Here is a 17,309-nt window from a genome sequence, read left to right as displayed (position 1 = left end):
ACTGCTTGATGAACTTGCACTAAAGAACCTATGACACCAGCTGCTGCATTGTAGTATAACCAGATTGACATAGCAAACTCTCATGTTAGAAACTAGTGCTGCATGGTTTCTTCATTCTGAGAGTTACCACAACATCTGCATTTGGAAACTATTGATATATGCATTTTCTTGAGAACATCATCCACATGCAACTTAAACTTCCACACTCTCCATAGCAGAAATTAAATTTTTAAAAGAACACCTTTACTCCATATTCTTTTAAAGTATACAGAATATTGACCATGTTGTCTGAGAGTATTCCATGCACTTTTAACTGAGAATTTACCATTTGTATTCAACATCCACCAAGGGTTATCCTTTTTATCACACCTTTCTCCAGTTCCTAAATCTGAGCTAATGTGATTCACTATGTCCACAGGAAAGACAACTTTTAATTTCTGAAAATCCCATCATGCATCTGTCATGAAGAACTTCAGCTCATCAATGTTATCCTGTACTGGCATCATCTGTTTTAAACATCCTAATTTAGTCCAATTATCTTGCCACACATTCCATTCTCCACTTCTTGGCTCCCACCAAATATGCTGGTCCACCAGTTCCATTGCTTCAAGCATTCTCTTCCAAATTTGAGAACCACCCCTCCACTACACTTCAGTTGGCCTATGCTTCTTACAATACTTGTTCCACATGAAAATTGCCCACATTGTATTTTTAGTCTTGAACTTCCACCATAGCTTGGCAAATAATGCTTTTGACACATCATATAGAGATCTAAAAGCAAAACCTCCTTCTTCGTTTGGAAGACAAATCTTAGCCCCTGAACCCAATGCTTGCGTCTCCCTTCGTCCTTGTTGGATCAGAAAAATCTTGCAAATATCTTGTGCAGTTCATTGATAGTGTATTTAGTAGGCACAACTGCAGATAACAAATACACAGGAATACTTTATAACACATTACTTATTAGCACAACTTTCCCACCATATGATAAGAGCTTTCCTTTCCAGTTCTGTAGCTTATTCTTCTCTTTCTTGATAAGATCATTATAAAACACTTTCTTTCTTCTAGCCTGAAAGATAGGACAGCCTAGACAGTCTAATGGAAATGAATCTCTTGAGAAGCCAGTCGCTTGTTCCACCTGCTAAATTAAATTGCCTGCCACCTTTTGAAACATATAGAAAGCTTGACAGTATGAAGGAAAGATTCATGATCTGTCTAAAAATTAAGAAACTTGAAAGGTCTAGGGATATTAGTGGCTACTTCCCCATAAGAACACAGAAGAGGTGCTTGATCAGACCCTGTCTTAGCCAAATGCTCAACTTCAATATGACCAAACCAGTTCAAAAACTGAGAGTTGATCAGCATTCTGTCTAGTCTTTCAACGATGCATTCATTTTCAGCTCTTCCATTCCACTAAGTAAAAGGACTACCCTTGAAATTCACCTCCTCTAATTCATAAGAGTTAATACAAAAGGAAAAGTCTTCTGCATTATTCATGTCAACAGGCAAACCACCAATCTTTTCTTCTTGATTCAAAACAACATTGAAATCCCCACCAACTATCCAAGGTATAGTGACCGTATTGGCAAGGTTGTAAATACTGTCCCACAATTCCAATCTATCTGAAGCATCACACTTAGCATATACAACAGAAGTAACAATAGGCTGATTAAACTCATGAAAGAATAGTTTCAAAGTCACTTCTTGATCGGTGTCAAGTACCACTTCCACCCCAATGTTATCTACAACCAATATTTAGATTTTCCCATTGCAATTAGCAACTGCAGACTGCATGTGAAGCTTTCTCTTATATTGCTCAATGTGTCTAGATTGCTGGAAAGGCTCCAACAATGCTATTAAACAGAATTTATGGTGCCTATGTATCATTTGTAGCCTATGAAAGGCGTGCTGAGTTTTCACTGATCTCATATTCCAAATGAATGATTTAATCATCATTTAAAACTCGATTTAGCGGTAGCTCTCTTTGGCATCACCCTGATGACTGGTTGATTTTCCATGTTGGCTTGTTTGCTACCTTTCTTTGCACCCTTTGTAGAAGATTTTGCAGTAGACTTACTATTATTGGATATATTCTCCTTTATCACAGAACAAGCTACTCTACCTTCTTCCTTGTTATTCACTTTCTGGCCTGAATCTATATTCTTCCCAACCATATTTATGTTATGAGACACCAAATCATGCAACATCTTGTTGGGAGAAACCTTCTTTGGAACTGTGACACTCAGAGGAGTAATGTTTTCATAAATCACCACTGCATCTTCATGCTCTAAGGCACAATTTTCAGAAATATCAGGCTGTTTGAGAAGAAGAAGAGCATCATTTTCAGCATCTCTTATGGTAGTGTCTAAAATGTCACCACCTTTCATCATATCAGCCCTTTCATGATTAGAGCTATCTTCCACAGAATCAGAACAATCATCCTTCAAATTGACATCTCTGCATCCATCCTGCTCCACTTCAACAGGCACTTGTTCTGTGTCCTTTATCAAATCAGACTTGACCTCTTGCTTATTCTCCTCTTTGTTACTAGTCTGCATAACAGATATAACAGCTAGTTATTTCATAGCATCCTCACCAAATATGATCTTACCATCTTGTACCTTACTTTTGTTTTGACAAATCATTTCCTTTTCATTCATAACCTGAGTGGTAACAATTGGGATCTCCTCACATTGCTGAACTCTAACTATCTTAGCAGTAGGCATAACTTTTTTATTAGCAGCACCTAATTGTTCTGCACTCTCCACTTCTTCCTGTCGTTTACCTTCATCATTACCATTTTCACCAATTTCACTAAGAGCATCAAATTTGTTTTGAGTTGAAACCTTGTTGTGTTCCGATACCACCTTAGCCTTCACACCATGTACATCATTATTATTATGTTGCTTTAGCAAAGGAACACTAGTTTCACCTTCAATCAACACTGCTACTGCCATATTCCCAATACTTTTAGTTTTTGGCAAGGACTTTTGTTAGAAATATTTACCATGAAACCTAGATGGATATCTTATAGGTTTCTGCCCTTTTTGTGATATAGCGTCATGTTTACCTTCTTCCATGTGAACCTTTAACTCAGGGTGTAACACATGACATTCATCAGTGGAGTGGCCTTGTAACATACATTCAGTACAATATTTTGGCAAAACATCATATTAGATTTTAACCTTCTCCAATCTAACTTCTTTTGTGACCTCGTCTTCCATTTCCATGGTTATAGAATTTGGAAGATCTGCTAACAAATCAACTTGCACTTTTACCCTAGCACAACTTGGCCTTGTTTTATTAATCGTTGCCATATCAAGTTGCAAAGGTTTACCAATAGCCGAGGCCAAAGTAAGAAGTGCTTCTTTAACAAAGAAAGTAGGCTGTAAATTTGGAAAAGAGATCCACACCATAGCTTTCATGGTTTTCTTATCAATCTTAAAGTTGGAGTCATATATCAAAGGCCTCATTTGATATGTAATACCATCCTTCGACTTTATATAATGAGCACCCTTAGAAGTTAATGTAACAAAATCTTCTATGAAACTTAACCTGATAAGAACATGTCAATGACGAAAGAGACCAATAGTACATTTACCTTTCACTCCACATTGTTGTGGAAGAATGGTACGTAGTTCTTGCAGATCTGGCCAACCTGAGCAAATTTACCAATGACAACATATTGTAGATTCTCCATAATCTCCATTAGTTTAACTTCTGCTATCCACTTAGCCATGGGGATTCCATTAATGTAAGTAATCTTCTTGATGGGAATTGGATCACATATTTGCGCCTGCATGTCGCCATTGATGCATGCTATGGTTTGAGCATAGTTAACAATTTCCATGGGAAGAGTTGAGAAGGTTTGTGGGAAAGCGGGTGTAGACAATTGTGGTAGGGGTGGATATTGAGTGGTAGAAGTGAGTGGGATGGTCTGACCAACCGCCGGTGGCTGGACAGTGGCCGCGCCGGCCATTTTAGGTTAATGATGGGCTAGGGTTTGCATGAAATATTAGGAGAGAGAACAGAACTTAGTACAATTTTTTTTTTTCTTTTTTTTTCTATATTTCACATTTATTTTATACACAGCTTTGAAATGTATTTTAGCAACTCTAAAAAAGGCATCATTAATTTGTTGTAAAAAATAAATTATTTCTAAATGGTGTATTATAGAAAATATTTTATCAAACAATATTGGTAAAACATTATTTGCACAGATTATAAAACCATTTTGATTTGATTTTTTTTTCTAAAAAGAAATTAAAACATATGTTATCCCTTTTAAAATTCAAGTACATCGATAAAATTAAAACAAATTATGGGAGGTCAAAAATTAGGTGTCAACACTCTTATCTTCTTCACACTACACCGTAGGGTGTGAATCCTGGCATATGACTCCTCGAATTTGGAGAAGTCACTTCTCCAGAACCTAACCCTCGAAATCTTTTCTACATGATTTCTTCCCTGGTCATTGGTCAGGAAAGAGTGCGGCCCCCATAGTTGGCTAATTCTCCCTTGGTGAATCCATTGGATCAACTTCCTTTCCAGCGCTCCACACTCATTGGTTGTATGCCCCGACTGACTTCGGTGGTAGAGGCATTTCTTGTGGATCATGGAAGGAGCACACGGTGGCAATAGATTTACGCTTTGCGCGTACACTCCAAAACTCCCCAAAGTCTCCAAGAGTTCTTATTTGGACATTTCTACTAGCGCACCCCAATTGTACGATCTTGTGCTCTTGAGAACAATTGTGCGATCTTGTGCCCTTGAGAGCAATTGTGCGATCTTGTGCCCTTGAGAACAATTGTGCATGAAATCGGAGGTTCCTCAAGCTGAGATTCGCGCGAGTCTCCATAGACTTCTCGCTTCAAATTGGGGATAAGTAGTTCGTCATCTCTGTAAGGTATGGGGTCAAACCCTTCTTGTAGACTGAGTGGGACATAACTCCTAAGTGGCGCTTTAGGCACCTTTCTCGGTTTTACCCAATTGGCAGGGTGTTGCTTAGTTAGTTCTTCAACATAAGCTAAGAGAGTTTCAGCTTCTTTCATTTTCTCATTAGCTGCCCTAGTGGTCTGGACAACTTCTTTCATTCTAGCAGTAGTTAGGGCTAGGTTATCGTCCCACTGTTGGTTTTTCCTGCTTGTTGTTTCCATGTCCTGATCGTCGCTGACTAGATTGACATAAGGAGAAGTTGCACTCATGTTGTCCGGAGTCTCCATTTCCTATTAGCAAATCAACATTTTGAGAGTGGAGCAAAATTAGTTTTGTAGGTTGTCTTCTTGGTTTTTCTTTAGGTAGTGTCTGGAATGTGGACCAATCAAGAGTTTTAATAATATATATGATTTTCACACAACAGTTATATAAAATAAGCATTTAGACGATATATAATTCATTTTTCATATACCTCGTTACTCCAAGGCTACTAACGCATGAAGAAAAATTATGCCATATGTAAAACAAATTTAAGGTTTCCCAAAAATAAAAATCCTAATGCTTTTCATTAATAATATTTTTTTCCCAAGCGGGATTACAAGGCTTTAAAGTAAATGAATGCAATAATATCAAAAGAAGTCCACTCCTCGGATCGAAATCTGCTCTCTATCAGTCCGTGCCTTCTTAGCCCTTCGGAGGGCGGTCTGAATGGCTATATAGGCTAAAATCAATGTTGTCCTGACCTATTGGCCCCTTTGAACATCTTCCAACGACGTCTTTGTATCTATGACTCCTCTAATAAAGGTGTCGAACCACTCCAAACTCGTCAATGAGGCATCTCCCTCGCTTGTCAAAGTTTCTATCACATTTTGGTCATATTCTGTCTTTTCCTGATAGTTTGCTGCCCTTTCTTCTGCTTGTCGTTTCATCCTTCTAACCTGAATCGCATTTGCGACTTCCCTATCCTCAGAAAACTTATAAAGGTATGGTTCTGGAGTGGCAGCACCTGCTAACTAAGCCCTAAGCCACTCATAGAGATCTTCGTCATGACTGGGATTATTTGGTACCTCATCCAACTTATCTTCTCTCATTATATTCTTCCAATCCTTTCTAGCATCATGAATACCCTCGATACGTTCTTCTTCGTAATCTCTCACAAACTCCCCTATATCTCCCACATTTGGGACAACCTGTCTCATACCAAACTGTCTAAGTACTCTCAATGGAGCGTAGGGTCTGATCCCCCTAATGCCCATAAGAGGTAAATAGGGACGCCTACGGCTCCACCTAATATGTTCTTCTCCTAATCTGGAAAATATGTGAGCCCATCCTCTTTTGTCTTGAACCCCATATGGCACAGCAGTAACTCTCAAATCATCCTCTCTCAGGCCGGATCTCGGCAGTAAGATAAACCACTCCTATCTAAATGCTTAAGTATCCACCATTGGACTAAGAGGTTGCAACTCTGGAAGTAGTAATAATGGTTGCGGCACTTTCCTAAAGCTCGGTATATATCTGATAGGATGATAGGGATAATGTCAAAATATTTGGTAAGCCCATTTGTTGTAACTCCTCTAAGAATAGCATGTGCAACAAAGATGACTCGGGTGTCGATGGCTAGGGAGGCATTTAGTGGAAATACCATGGTTTCCAATTGGCAGGTGATAAAGGCTAGTGTTTGGTTAGCTTCCCAGGATTGGAGTGAAAAAAACTCAAGGATGTGGTTTTCGTACCCCTGTTTGGATGAATACCTCCCATATAACTCTCTAAAGGCTATAGTGGGTCCCTGTGCCCAATCATCTTTGTTGACAACAAACATGTCTTTAATTTCTTTTATGGTGGGTTTGTGAGGGATTTGGGTATTTTGGGTTGACTTCTTTCTGGATTTGTTTGCGCTTCCTATGCTTTCCAAGACATCTCTAATTTCTTCTAAGGTGGGAGTCATTTCTATCTCTCCAAACCTGAACACCATTCTGTCATTGTCCCAATAACCAGTGATAATCTCTAGTAGAACCTTATCCCCTATCATACTCATCAATGAAGGTAGATTACCTCCACAAGCTTTTACTTCTTTCTTCTGATCATTAGTTAAACCTTCCCACCACATTACTAAACTCGGTGGTGGACCCAAAGTCATGTTAAACTTCAAATTAGGAGACATTTGCAAGATAGAACACTGTTAGTTCCCCGCCCCCAGGAACAATAATTTATTTCACATAAGGCACAATGATGATTCCATATAGCAAGTAGTGGGATGCAGTACCTTCGGGCTTTTACACCGTCTGAACACAGTAAGGTGTTTATCCTGTCCGATTCAGGTAGGTCTGAGATACCCAAATCGGTCTATGGTCAGTATGTGCTATATCAGTAACGATTTGGCTCCGCTCTATGCTAATTATTCTAGAGTGATTTTTCAAGCAAATGACACAGGTTACCCAAGCGGACAAGCTGGGGGTGGGTTCTCTGAGGCTGTGGGACGACCGCATGCCGACTCGACCTTCAGAGACCGCCAAAGAAAAATAGCAAAAGGGTTTTTTAGTGAAGGTATGAATGCAGCTCATCTCGCGTCGTCACCCTTGAAAAAAGTGTGTAAAATAAACGGTAGGAGTGGCGGAGTATGCATGCATGAATGACAGTTATATTTTGCGAAAATTTAAACACATAAGCAGTTTATATCACTTAGAAAATTTATATCATACAAAGCAAACAAATTCTTGGAACCTTATGGTTAGAACCTTAAATTTTCCCCAATCGCCATCTGTAGCGGTTCTATTTTTTTCGATTCGCATTTGCACTTGCTTCATTTAAAAAGAAAAGTGTCCCGGGGAAGAACGGTTGTCAATCGTACCGGAAAAAAGAAAAAAATATACTTCTACGTGGATGGTACTCTAAATGGATATTATTTTTAGAGTCGCCACCTAACTTATAGGTAAGTTAGGAAAACCAGTTCGAAAGGGTTCATTTAAAACGGTTAAGTTTTAAAAGAAATCAATCTGTACCAATGTTTGGGTAAGGGTCCTGGTGATCCCTCGAGGAAGGTGTTAGGCTCCTCGGTATTACGGATCTGTAAGATACGGTTGACCTACAGGGTCTAATAGTATGCCTTGTGAATATAATTTGTTTTTGATAAAACTACTTTTGTTTTAGATTCCCGCAATAAAAGGTTAGTCATTCTTGAAAAAATACAACACTTTCAAGAAATAAAAGTGGTAAAATTTTGCCCAAAATTGAGCGTTTTGGGTTTCGGACTAGAACGCCTAGGTTAAAACCCGAAGGCGTTAACCTACGTAGAACGCTACGTTTGCCCACCCGGGTTTTTAGTTTAAGTTTTACAAAATCATTTTTGGCATACTATTATTATCCATATTTTAACCGTATTTTATATTTTTAATTTTTAGTCCTTTAGTACAAATTAATTCAAAAATAGTCTAAGTCCACGTTTTGTCCAAATTGTCCAAGTACACGGTCCACAATCATTTTTGTCTTAAGTCCATAAAATTGATCAAGTCCCTTTTTTTGTCCAAAATCATGATTTTGTTTTTTCAAAGAAATGTCCATTTTTACATGGGTAGTGACTCAATTCTCCAAAAATCGTTTTATATGCTAGTACTTGTTAAAAATCAGTTTTATATTTTAGAAAATGGTTTTGGCAACTCTAATACGTGACAACTTTTTAAAGGTTCCAATAAAGCACATTTTCATCAATTTGTCAAGTAAATAACAAGAGATAGGGAGTTGGGCCTACCAAGCCCAACAGAAAAATGCGTATAATATATTTCCGCTCCAAATTATGCTCCAATGCTCAGTCCTTCTGTTATAGCCCGTATTTTGTACGTTTGGATAATTCGAGATAATTGCGAGAAGTTAAGGGCAAGACTATTTTCCAAAGTTATTTTTAATGAACAAGTTGTTTATTAGTATGGAAATATTGAGAAAGGCTAGGGGTAAAAAGGGAAATTCACAAAGCAGTTCATGGTAATATTGTGGAAGGCTAGGGGCAAAATGGAAATTTCACAAAATATTCAAGAGGGTTCTTGAAGGGGCCATGTTGGCCATGTGGCATATAATCATATGTCCACATTTTTATTTAATGGGGACTAATTATATATATGTGTGGACTAAAGCTTACATAAGAAGATACTTAGTCTTCTTTGTTTATTTTTAAGAAACTTCAAGGAAAAGGGAGAAGGGGCATGTGTCCATATGCTATTTGATGAGGCTAAATATATATATGTGGACAATTTCTCACAAAGCAAGACAATTATTCATGAAAACTCCAAGAAGAAAACATGGAGAAAGAAAACAAAGGCCATTCGACCATGATTCCAAAATATGAGGTCATAGAAATTGATCAAGAAAAATTATTTTCTTCTAGTATTTCCACCAATTGGAAGGTCCTCATTAACATGAGGGAGTTGTTGGAGCAAGCCAAGCATTCATTTGGGTGATTTATAAACCCTAGCCAAGTAAGAAGACAAGTGGAGGAAGGTAAGGTTCAATCTTCTTTTATATATGTTATGGATGGTTTATGCATGTTGTTGTCTGTAGAAATGGATGGAATTCATGAAATATGTATGTGTATGGTTGTGGCCGAATAGAGGTGTTGTTGTTTAGATGTGATGAATTGATTTTATTTAGTATTTTGATTGTTGTAGTTGCGGATTCCATGATGAAAATGAAGGTTTGATGAGTTGAAATGAAGTTGGAATCATTGTGGGATTATTGAAGAATCTAATATGACACTAGCATGGTTTATTGTGTTTGTGAAGATAATGTTGTCAATGTGTGGTTTTAGGTATAATGCATGAATTTGGAGGTGAGAAATGTGTTGATTTTATTGAGATTGGAAGGTTGTAAGTTGATTGTTGTGGTTGAATTGAATATCAGTAAAATGTTGTCGAATTATGTAAAAGAAGTTACCAACGTTAGAATGTATTTTGAATTGATTGATGAAGTTGTTAATATGTAGATTGTTGGTGTAGTTCATGAATTTGGAAGAAAGACATGTGTTGTTATTGTCCTTATTAAGTTTGGAAGATTTCGGATTATTGCTGATAATGTGGCCGAGTGGAATTCTCGGATTATTGTTGATAAATTGGCCAAGTTGCATTCTCGGGTTTGTTGTTGATGATTTGGCCGAGTTAGATTCTCGGGGATGTTGTATTTACAGGGGAGATGCTGCCGAAATTTCGGCAGATTATGAGTGAATTTGTTTGAAAGACTAAGACAAGTGTGTGATGATGTGTTTAATGATTGTGTAAATATTCTTGAATGTAGACTAGCGATAACGAGCTTGGACAATTAAGAGTAGCTAATAGGGCGTGGGACAGGTATGTAAGACTTACCCTTTCTTTCTTTTGGCATGATCCTTATGAAGCAAGTAGATGACATATATGTATGACTTCAAAGAGATTCCTATTCTTAGAGCCACTAGGATGGCTAACGTTCTTGATTTCCATAAGCTGTTTCATATGGTTTTGATGCATATCTATGATGTCCGAAATTCTGTTTGATACGTTTCCGAATGGCATTTCGAAAGATAATTGATATGACTAAAGTTTTGATTTTCAAATGATAGTACGTTTGATTATTCCACTGAGTCTTTGATATATTTTGATACGTACATATGGTTCCAAAAGCTCTATCTGATTTGATCCATAACGATATTCGAAAGGTACCTAACATGGTTGTTGCTTTGATTTTCCAAAAATGGCTTCTGAAACGTTCGTAGAAGGTTCTGTACTTCAAACGCTCATAACTTTCTTATACTAAGTCGGATTGACCTGAAACTTGTTTCTGAGTCTTCAGGTGTCGGTTTATGTACGTACCCATCGAGTCTTGAAAATTTGTTCTATGTGCATATGTATATGAAGCGACGCCCTATGAGATTTATGATCTTAGTCCATGTTCTCTTAACGCTGTTATTCGTTGCTAGTCTCACCTTATAATAATTGTTCCTTCAAGGTGAGACAAAGCCATGATGGTTATTCCATAATATATTCGGAGGTTACCGACCTTACGTCACTCCGATAGAGATAACATTTTTTTGGGCTCTCCTGCATGCTGCTTACATGATATATGTATATGATGTATGTATATGGGGTAAGGGAAAAGGTGAGGCGCTATAGACGCATAGCCACCTGATCAGTTGGTATAATATGATATCGTCCCGGACGCGGGATATATGGATAAATGGATCGGGCTGCACGTTCCTCAGCATTATATATATATAAATGGATCGGGCTGCACGTTCCGCAGCAATATATTATATAAATGGATCGGGCTGCACGTTCCGCAGCAATATAGTATATATATATATATATATATATGGATCGGGCTGCACGTTCCGCAGCACTAAGCATGCATGGTACCCGCCTAAAAGACACTCAGATGTACTGGTTAGTCTTTTACCCCATGATATGCTCTATATTTCCATTCTGTTATTATTCATAATTATATCCCTTACTATGTTACTATTCATGCCTTACATACTCAGTACATTGCTCGTACTGACCCCCTTTCTTCGGGGGCTGCGTTTCATGCCGCGCAGGTACACCCAGATGAGTAGAAGCCATTACAGAAGATGTTCCAGCGAAGTTGGCAAGCTCCATTTGGCCCTGGAGTGTTGCCGGGTCAGAGTATTATGCTATGATGTCTTGGTTGAAGTTAGAGACTTTGCAGACAGAGTCGTGGGCATAGAATGTCAGTTTGTAAGCGGCTCCATCAGTTGATGTGTCTTATTGTATTATGTTACAGATCCATTATGATTACAGATTATACTTGATCTGGATATGATGAAAGAAAAGTTTCTGAAGGCTTTACTATGTATTTCATTCTTATTTGATTTAAAGGTCCAAAAAATGATGTATGTAATAAGAGTCAGCGGGTTCGCTTGGCTCCGAATATGGGGTCAGGTGCCCATCACACCCTAGCGAGATTAGGGTGTGACACCTTGCACGGTTGAAGTCAACTCGATCTAGGAAAGTTAGTGGGCCTCGTTGAACCCACCAACGGATAGGGTGTTTACAAATAAAATGGGCATACATTGTATTAGTGTTTGACTTAAGGACATAAATTAAATTACAAGGGCCAAAAAGTGAATTAAAACATTTGGGCCAAGCCCATAATAATCATACTCAAAACAAAAGGACATATAATGAAAAGAGAGAAACCCAACAGTGCCAAGCCAACAATATAAAGGCCGGTAGAATAAAGAAATGGGCCCAGAATCCATGGCCCAAACTAAAGCACTCTCAAATTTCACTAAGTGTCAAGACTGTGTACATGAGATATACCCTAATGATATACAACTAATGGAGAGCAAAACCCATAGGGCATACCCTCCATATACCTGATATATACTCCTTTATACTTATTCACTCCAGCTCTCATAAACACCATACTCAAACTAGGTAAAATCTCAACTTTTCTAGTCGACTTTAATATCATAAACAAGTCTTAAATCTCATGTCAACAAGAAAATGGTCTAAAGGTTTTTGAAGACTTAACATTATTCAGTTTCAAATTCATATTAGAGACCCAACTACCAGCTAAGACCAAACCATACTCATAGAATTCTTACACTGCCCAATTTTAGAGTAAGTTATCAATAAGTTTAGAATAGGAGTAACACAAAAATGGCAAGGCAACAGAGAAACAACCAAGGCAAGAATTGTATATAGCAGTTAAAACACAAAAATTATGTTGATTTTGGTTTTAAAATGACAAGTCAATCGATGGAGTAGGATAAAGGACCAAAAAGTTTTTACACATGTATTTTTAAACTTCTTACATGTTGAGCCAAATTCCAACCTTTTAAAGATATGCAGATGCAGAGATATGGTAGTCTAGGGGGTGGTTTCAAATTCAACTATGAAGATCAACCAATTGTAAGATGAAGAAATGACAAAAATAGTGCCAGTTTGAGATTTAATAGAGTTCCAGTCTCAAATTTCCCAAATTTGCACTTAATAGGTTTCAAAAGCCATTTTTTGGCAATTGAAAGATTGCAACACATCACAAAAAGAGTCTCAAATAAGGGTTCAACTATAAGTTAATTTCTCAGAAATGCACAGAGGGCTCAAAGATTGGTGACAGAATTCTCATTCAGTTGCAGAAATAATCAAACACATTTCCAAGTGATCAGATAGTATAGAACATTAGTAAAGGTCTTAAGTGGTGTTCCAGTCTCAAACTTACTCCTAAGGCTGCTCATATGAGCTAAGGTACAAGTAGAGGTCACACGCACAGTCATAGCAAAACTCTAGATAGGAGCATCTAAATAGTTCAAGTAATTCCAACAGAGGTTAAAATAGGTGCAAAATATTAATCCCAAGTGCAAGTTTAGGTCTTAAATGGCATGGAGGAAATAGGATCATGTGAACAGAACCATCAAGCAAATAGGAAAGGGAAGAGGGACAAGGGCATAATCCACTCATGATTACTACTTCATTTTACCTTTTCTTAACTCATCAAATATTCTAAGCTAAACAAAACTCACAGAAGGTTTTCAGCAAAATTATTGCACATTGAACTCAGTAAATGAATCCTAAAATAATCAAACAAGAGCTGATCAGAGAAGAGGATAATATACTACTTACTGAACAACCTACTATGGAGGAAGTATAGAAGGCTGTATTTGAATTAAATGGGGATAGTGTTTGTGGCCCTGATGGATTTTCTGGTATATTTTATCAGAAGTGTTGGGAGGTGATAAAGGCTGATGTATATAGGATGGTTAAAGCTTTCTTTGAAGGACATACTCTACCCAAGTATATCACTCACACAAATCTGGTTTTACTGCCAAAGAAGACTGTTGTTGAGGCATTTTTTGATATGAGACCTATAAGTCTTAGCAACTTTATCAATAAGGTCATTTCAAGAGTAGTTCATGATAGAATTGATAAGATGCTTACAAGGGTGATCTTTCCAAACCAATCTGGTTTTGTTAAGGGCAGAAATATAATTGAGAATGTGTTGTTGACACAAAAAATTGTAACTGATATAAGGAAGAGAGGAAAACCAGCAAATGTTGTGATTAAATTGGATATGGCAAAAGTATATGATAGAGTCTCATGGTTGTACTTATGTAAAGTGATGGGAAAAATGGGCTTTTCTCCATTTTTCATTGATCTGATTTGGAGGCTGTTGGCAAATAATTGGTATTCTGTTCTTCTAAATGACCAGGCTCATGGTTTCTTTCACTCTACAAGGGGTGTCAAACAAGGGGATCCACTCTCTCCTGCTCTTTTCATTATTGCTGCAGAAGTCCTATCAATGGCACTAAATTCTTTATTTGATCAGCCTGGATTTGTGGGATATGGGATGCCAAAGTGGAGTGCTGATTTGAATCATCTGGCAGATGCAGATGATACAATCATTTTTTCTGTAGCAGATAACCAATCTTTACAGATGATCATGGATACTCTTCAGGAATATGAGAAAGTATCTGGACAGCTGATAAACAAGAGCAAAAGTTCTTATTATATGTTCAGCAAAGTATCACATGAATTAAGTCAGCAGGTTGCAACAGTAACAGGATTTGTGAGAGGTCAATTTCCTTTTACATATCTTGGAGTACCAATCACTCATGCCAGGAAAAGGAAAGTGGATTACACCGAATTATTGAAGAAAGTCAAAGACATATTACAAACCTGGAAAGGCAAGTTGCTGTCTTATGGAGGAAAAGCAGTGTTGATTACAAGTGTCCTTCAAAGTATTCCAATTCATGTTTTATCTGCTATAAGGCCTCCTAAATGTGTTATAAAGGAACTAGACAGGATATTTGCCAGGTTCTTTTGGAATAATAAGGAGGAAGGAAGATGCAGACACTAGGCAGCTTGGCTTAACATGTGCTTTCCCAAACATGAAGGAGGTTTGGGTTTCAAGTCTATCAATGACACATCCAAAGCTTTATGTGCTAAACTCTGGTGGAAGTTTAGAACCACTAGTTCTCTCTGGGCTAATTTTATGTGGAATAAATACTATAAAAAAACAAATTCCTCAGGTGGTTCAATGGAAGGGAGGGTCACAAGTCTGGAAGATGATATTGGAAGCAAGGGAAAACATAGAACAAGAGATCTGGTGGGAGCCAAAGATTGGAAGTTCAAACATTTGGTTTGACAATTGGACTAAGCTAGGAGCTCTTAGTTATGTGGTTCCCCAGTCCTGGCAAATCAATAAGCATGTTGAAGATGTTTCTGAACTTATGACAAATGGAGGATGGAATGTCAGTAAACTCATGCAGCTGTTCCCTGAAGATATTATGCAGCATATAATACAGGAAATTGACATTACATATGCATCAAATGAATGGGATAGACCTTGGTGGATGATGACAAGTTCAGGCAATTTTACAGTAAGTAGTGCTTGGCAGTTACTGAGACAAAAAGCTAATGTAACAGTGCCATTTCAGAATATGTGGATCAAAGGTGTGCCTTTTAAAATTTCATTCTTCCTGTGGAGATTGTGGAAGTTTAAAGTCCCAGTTGATTAGGTGGTGGCAAGTATTGGCATTCCATTAGTTTCAAAGTGTTGTTACTATCATAATGCTCAGATGGAGACAATAAACCATCTGTTTCTGTGTGGAGATTTGGCTACAAAGGTATGGAGATACTTCAATATGGGGGCTCGTTTGAGCATGAATTGTGTACAGGTCAAACATGCTATAAGAAGTTGGTGGGAAGCAAAATTCCATTTCAAAATGAAAACCATATATAAAGCAGTGCCTGCTTTTATTGTGTGGCAAATATGGAAGTGGAGAAACAATAGGCTTCATGGTGGTACAATGAATTTGAATAGAGTGTTATATGACATAAATATGAACATTCATATGTTATGTAATGTCACACCCTAATCTCCCTAAGGTGTGATGGGCACCCGACCCTTACTTAGGGCCGAGCAAACCCTCAGACCCTTAGTGCACACATAATCTTCTTGGACTTTTAAATCAAATAAAGATGAAATACATAGTACAGCTTTAAGAAATATTCTTTTTCATCGTTATTCTCATATCAAACAAAATCTGTAATCATATGGAATTTATCACATAACACAGAATGACACATCGGCTGATGGAGCCGCTTACAAAATTGACATTCTATACCCACGACTCTGTCTGCAAAGTCTCTAATTTCGAACAAAACATCATAGCATAATACTCTGACCCAGCAACGCTCTAGGAGCAAATGGAGCTTGCCATCTCCGCTGGAACATCTTCTATAATAGCTTCAACTCATCTGGGTGTACCTGCGCGGCATGAAACGCAGCCCCCGAAGAAAGGGGGTCAGTACGGAAAATGTACTGAGCATGTAAGGTAAGAATTACAGTAAAAGAGATTCATAGCTGAAACAGAGATTTACCAGAATCAAGTATGAACTTTTAAAACATCAAAGCACTTTCCCTTTCAAATGAAAATCATGTATGTCATCATAAATCATAAATGAGAATCATGTATACCATCATAGTATATCATATATCATATAACGTGCCCCGGCCCTCTAGTGAGGGACGCGGTGAGTAAATTCATGCATGTCATCACCATATATCATATATGCATATAACGTGCCCCGGCCCTCCATTGAGGGATGCGGTGAATGAAATCATGTATGCCAATGTCATGTATCATATATGCATGTAACGTGCCCCGACCCTCTTTTGCGGGACGCGGTGAATAGAGTCATCATATGCCATCCTGGCCGCCACCCCGTCATTATATCATAATGTCATCATATCATATATAACATGCCCCGGCCCGTAAGTGAGAGGGACGCGGTGAACAATGCAGAGAAGTACGCACGAGAACATACCCTGGCCCGGGACGCAGTGAAGGACATACTGAGACTTGCACGAATAGAGTAGTGCGAAACCATATGCACATAAATCAAGACTCGATAGATACATACACTTACCGACATCTGATAGCTCAGAAACAAGTTTCGGGTCAATCCGACTTAGTATAAGAAAGTTATGAGCGTTTGAAGTACAGAACCTCCTACGAGCGTTTCAGAAGCTTTTTTTTCGGAAAATCAAAACAACAATCATATCAAGTACCTTTCAGATATCGTTACGGATCAAATCAAATAGAGCTTTTGGAACCATATGTACGTATCAAAATATATCAAAGACTCAATGGAATAATCAAACGTGCTATCATTTGAAAATCAAAACTTTAGTCATATCAATTATCTTTCGAATGCCATTCGGAAACATATCAAACAGAACTGCGGACATCATAGAGACGCATCAAAACCATATGAAATAGCCTATGGGAATCAAGAACGTTAGCCATCCTAGTGGCTCTAAGAATAGGAGTTTCTCTGAAATCATACATATACATCATTTGCTCGTTTCATAGGGATCATGCCAAAAGAAAGAAA

General features: G+C 37.9%; 2 protein-coding genes across 2 annotated transcripts; one reads left to right on the top strand and one right to left on the bottom strand.

Moving 5' to 3' along the window:
* Positions 1–1,410: 1,410 nt before the first annotated feature.
* Positions 1,411–2,954, bottom strand: LOC132644060 (uncharacterized). The gene is made up of 3 exons (XM_060360609.1): positions 2,661–2,954; positions 1,961–2,549; positions 1,411–1,739 (listed from the first exon to the last, which is right to left on the bottom strand). Exons 1-3 carry the CDS (start codon positions 2,952–2,954, stop codon positions 1,411–1,413), a joined length of 1,212 nt encoding a protein of 403 aa, XP_060216592.1.
* An 11,083-nt stretch (positions 2,955–14,037) lies between these two features.
* Positions 14,038–14,766, top strand: LOC132644058 (uncharacterized). The gene has a single exon (XM_060360608.1). The coding sequence runs from the start codon at positions 14,038–14,040 to the stop codon at positions 14,764–14,766; it is 729 nt and encodes a 242-aa protein (XP_060216591.1).
* Positions 14,767–17,309: the final 2,543 nt, after the last annotated feature.

Source organism: Lycium barbarum, chromosome 6 (assembly GCF_019175385.1).
Source record: "Lycium barbarum isolate Lr01 chromosome 6, ASM1917538v2, whole genome shotgun sequence".
NCBI classification, from domain to species: Eukaryota; Viridiplantae; Streptophyta; class Magnoliopsida; order Solanales; family Solanaceae; genus Lycium; species Lycium barbarum.
The sequence above is the reverse complement of the archived record's forward strand: the minus strand, read 5'-3'. Positions and strand labels throughout refer to the sequence as shown.

Excerpts from the sequence above, each read along its gene's own strand:
- LOC132644058 (XM_060360608.1), top strand. The coding sequence starts at position 14,038 with ATGGGCTTTTCTCCATTTTTCATTGATCTGATTTGGAGGCTGTTGGCA.
- LOC132644060 (XM_060360609.1), bottom strand. The coding sequence starts at position 2,954 with ATGGCAGTAGCAGTGTTGATTGAAGGTGAAACTAGTGTTCCTTTGCTA. Across the intron at positions 2,550-2,660 it reads TCCCAATTGTTACCACTCAG|ACTAGTAACAAAGAGGAGAA; the intron begins GTTATGAATGAA and ends TCTGTTATGCAG. Across the intron at positions 1,740-1,960 it reads GAGAGCTACCGCTAAATCGA|ATAACATTGGGGTGGAAGTG; the intron begins GTTTTAAATGAT and ends TATTGGTTGTAG.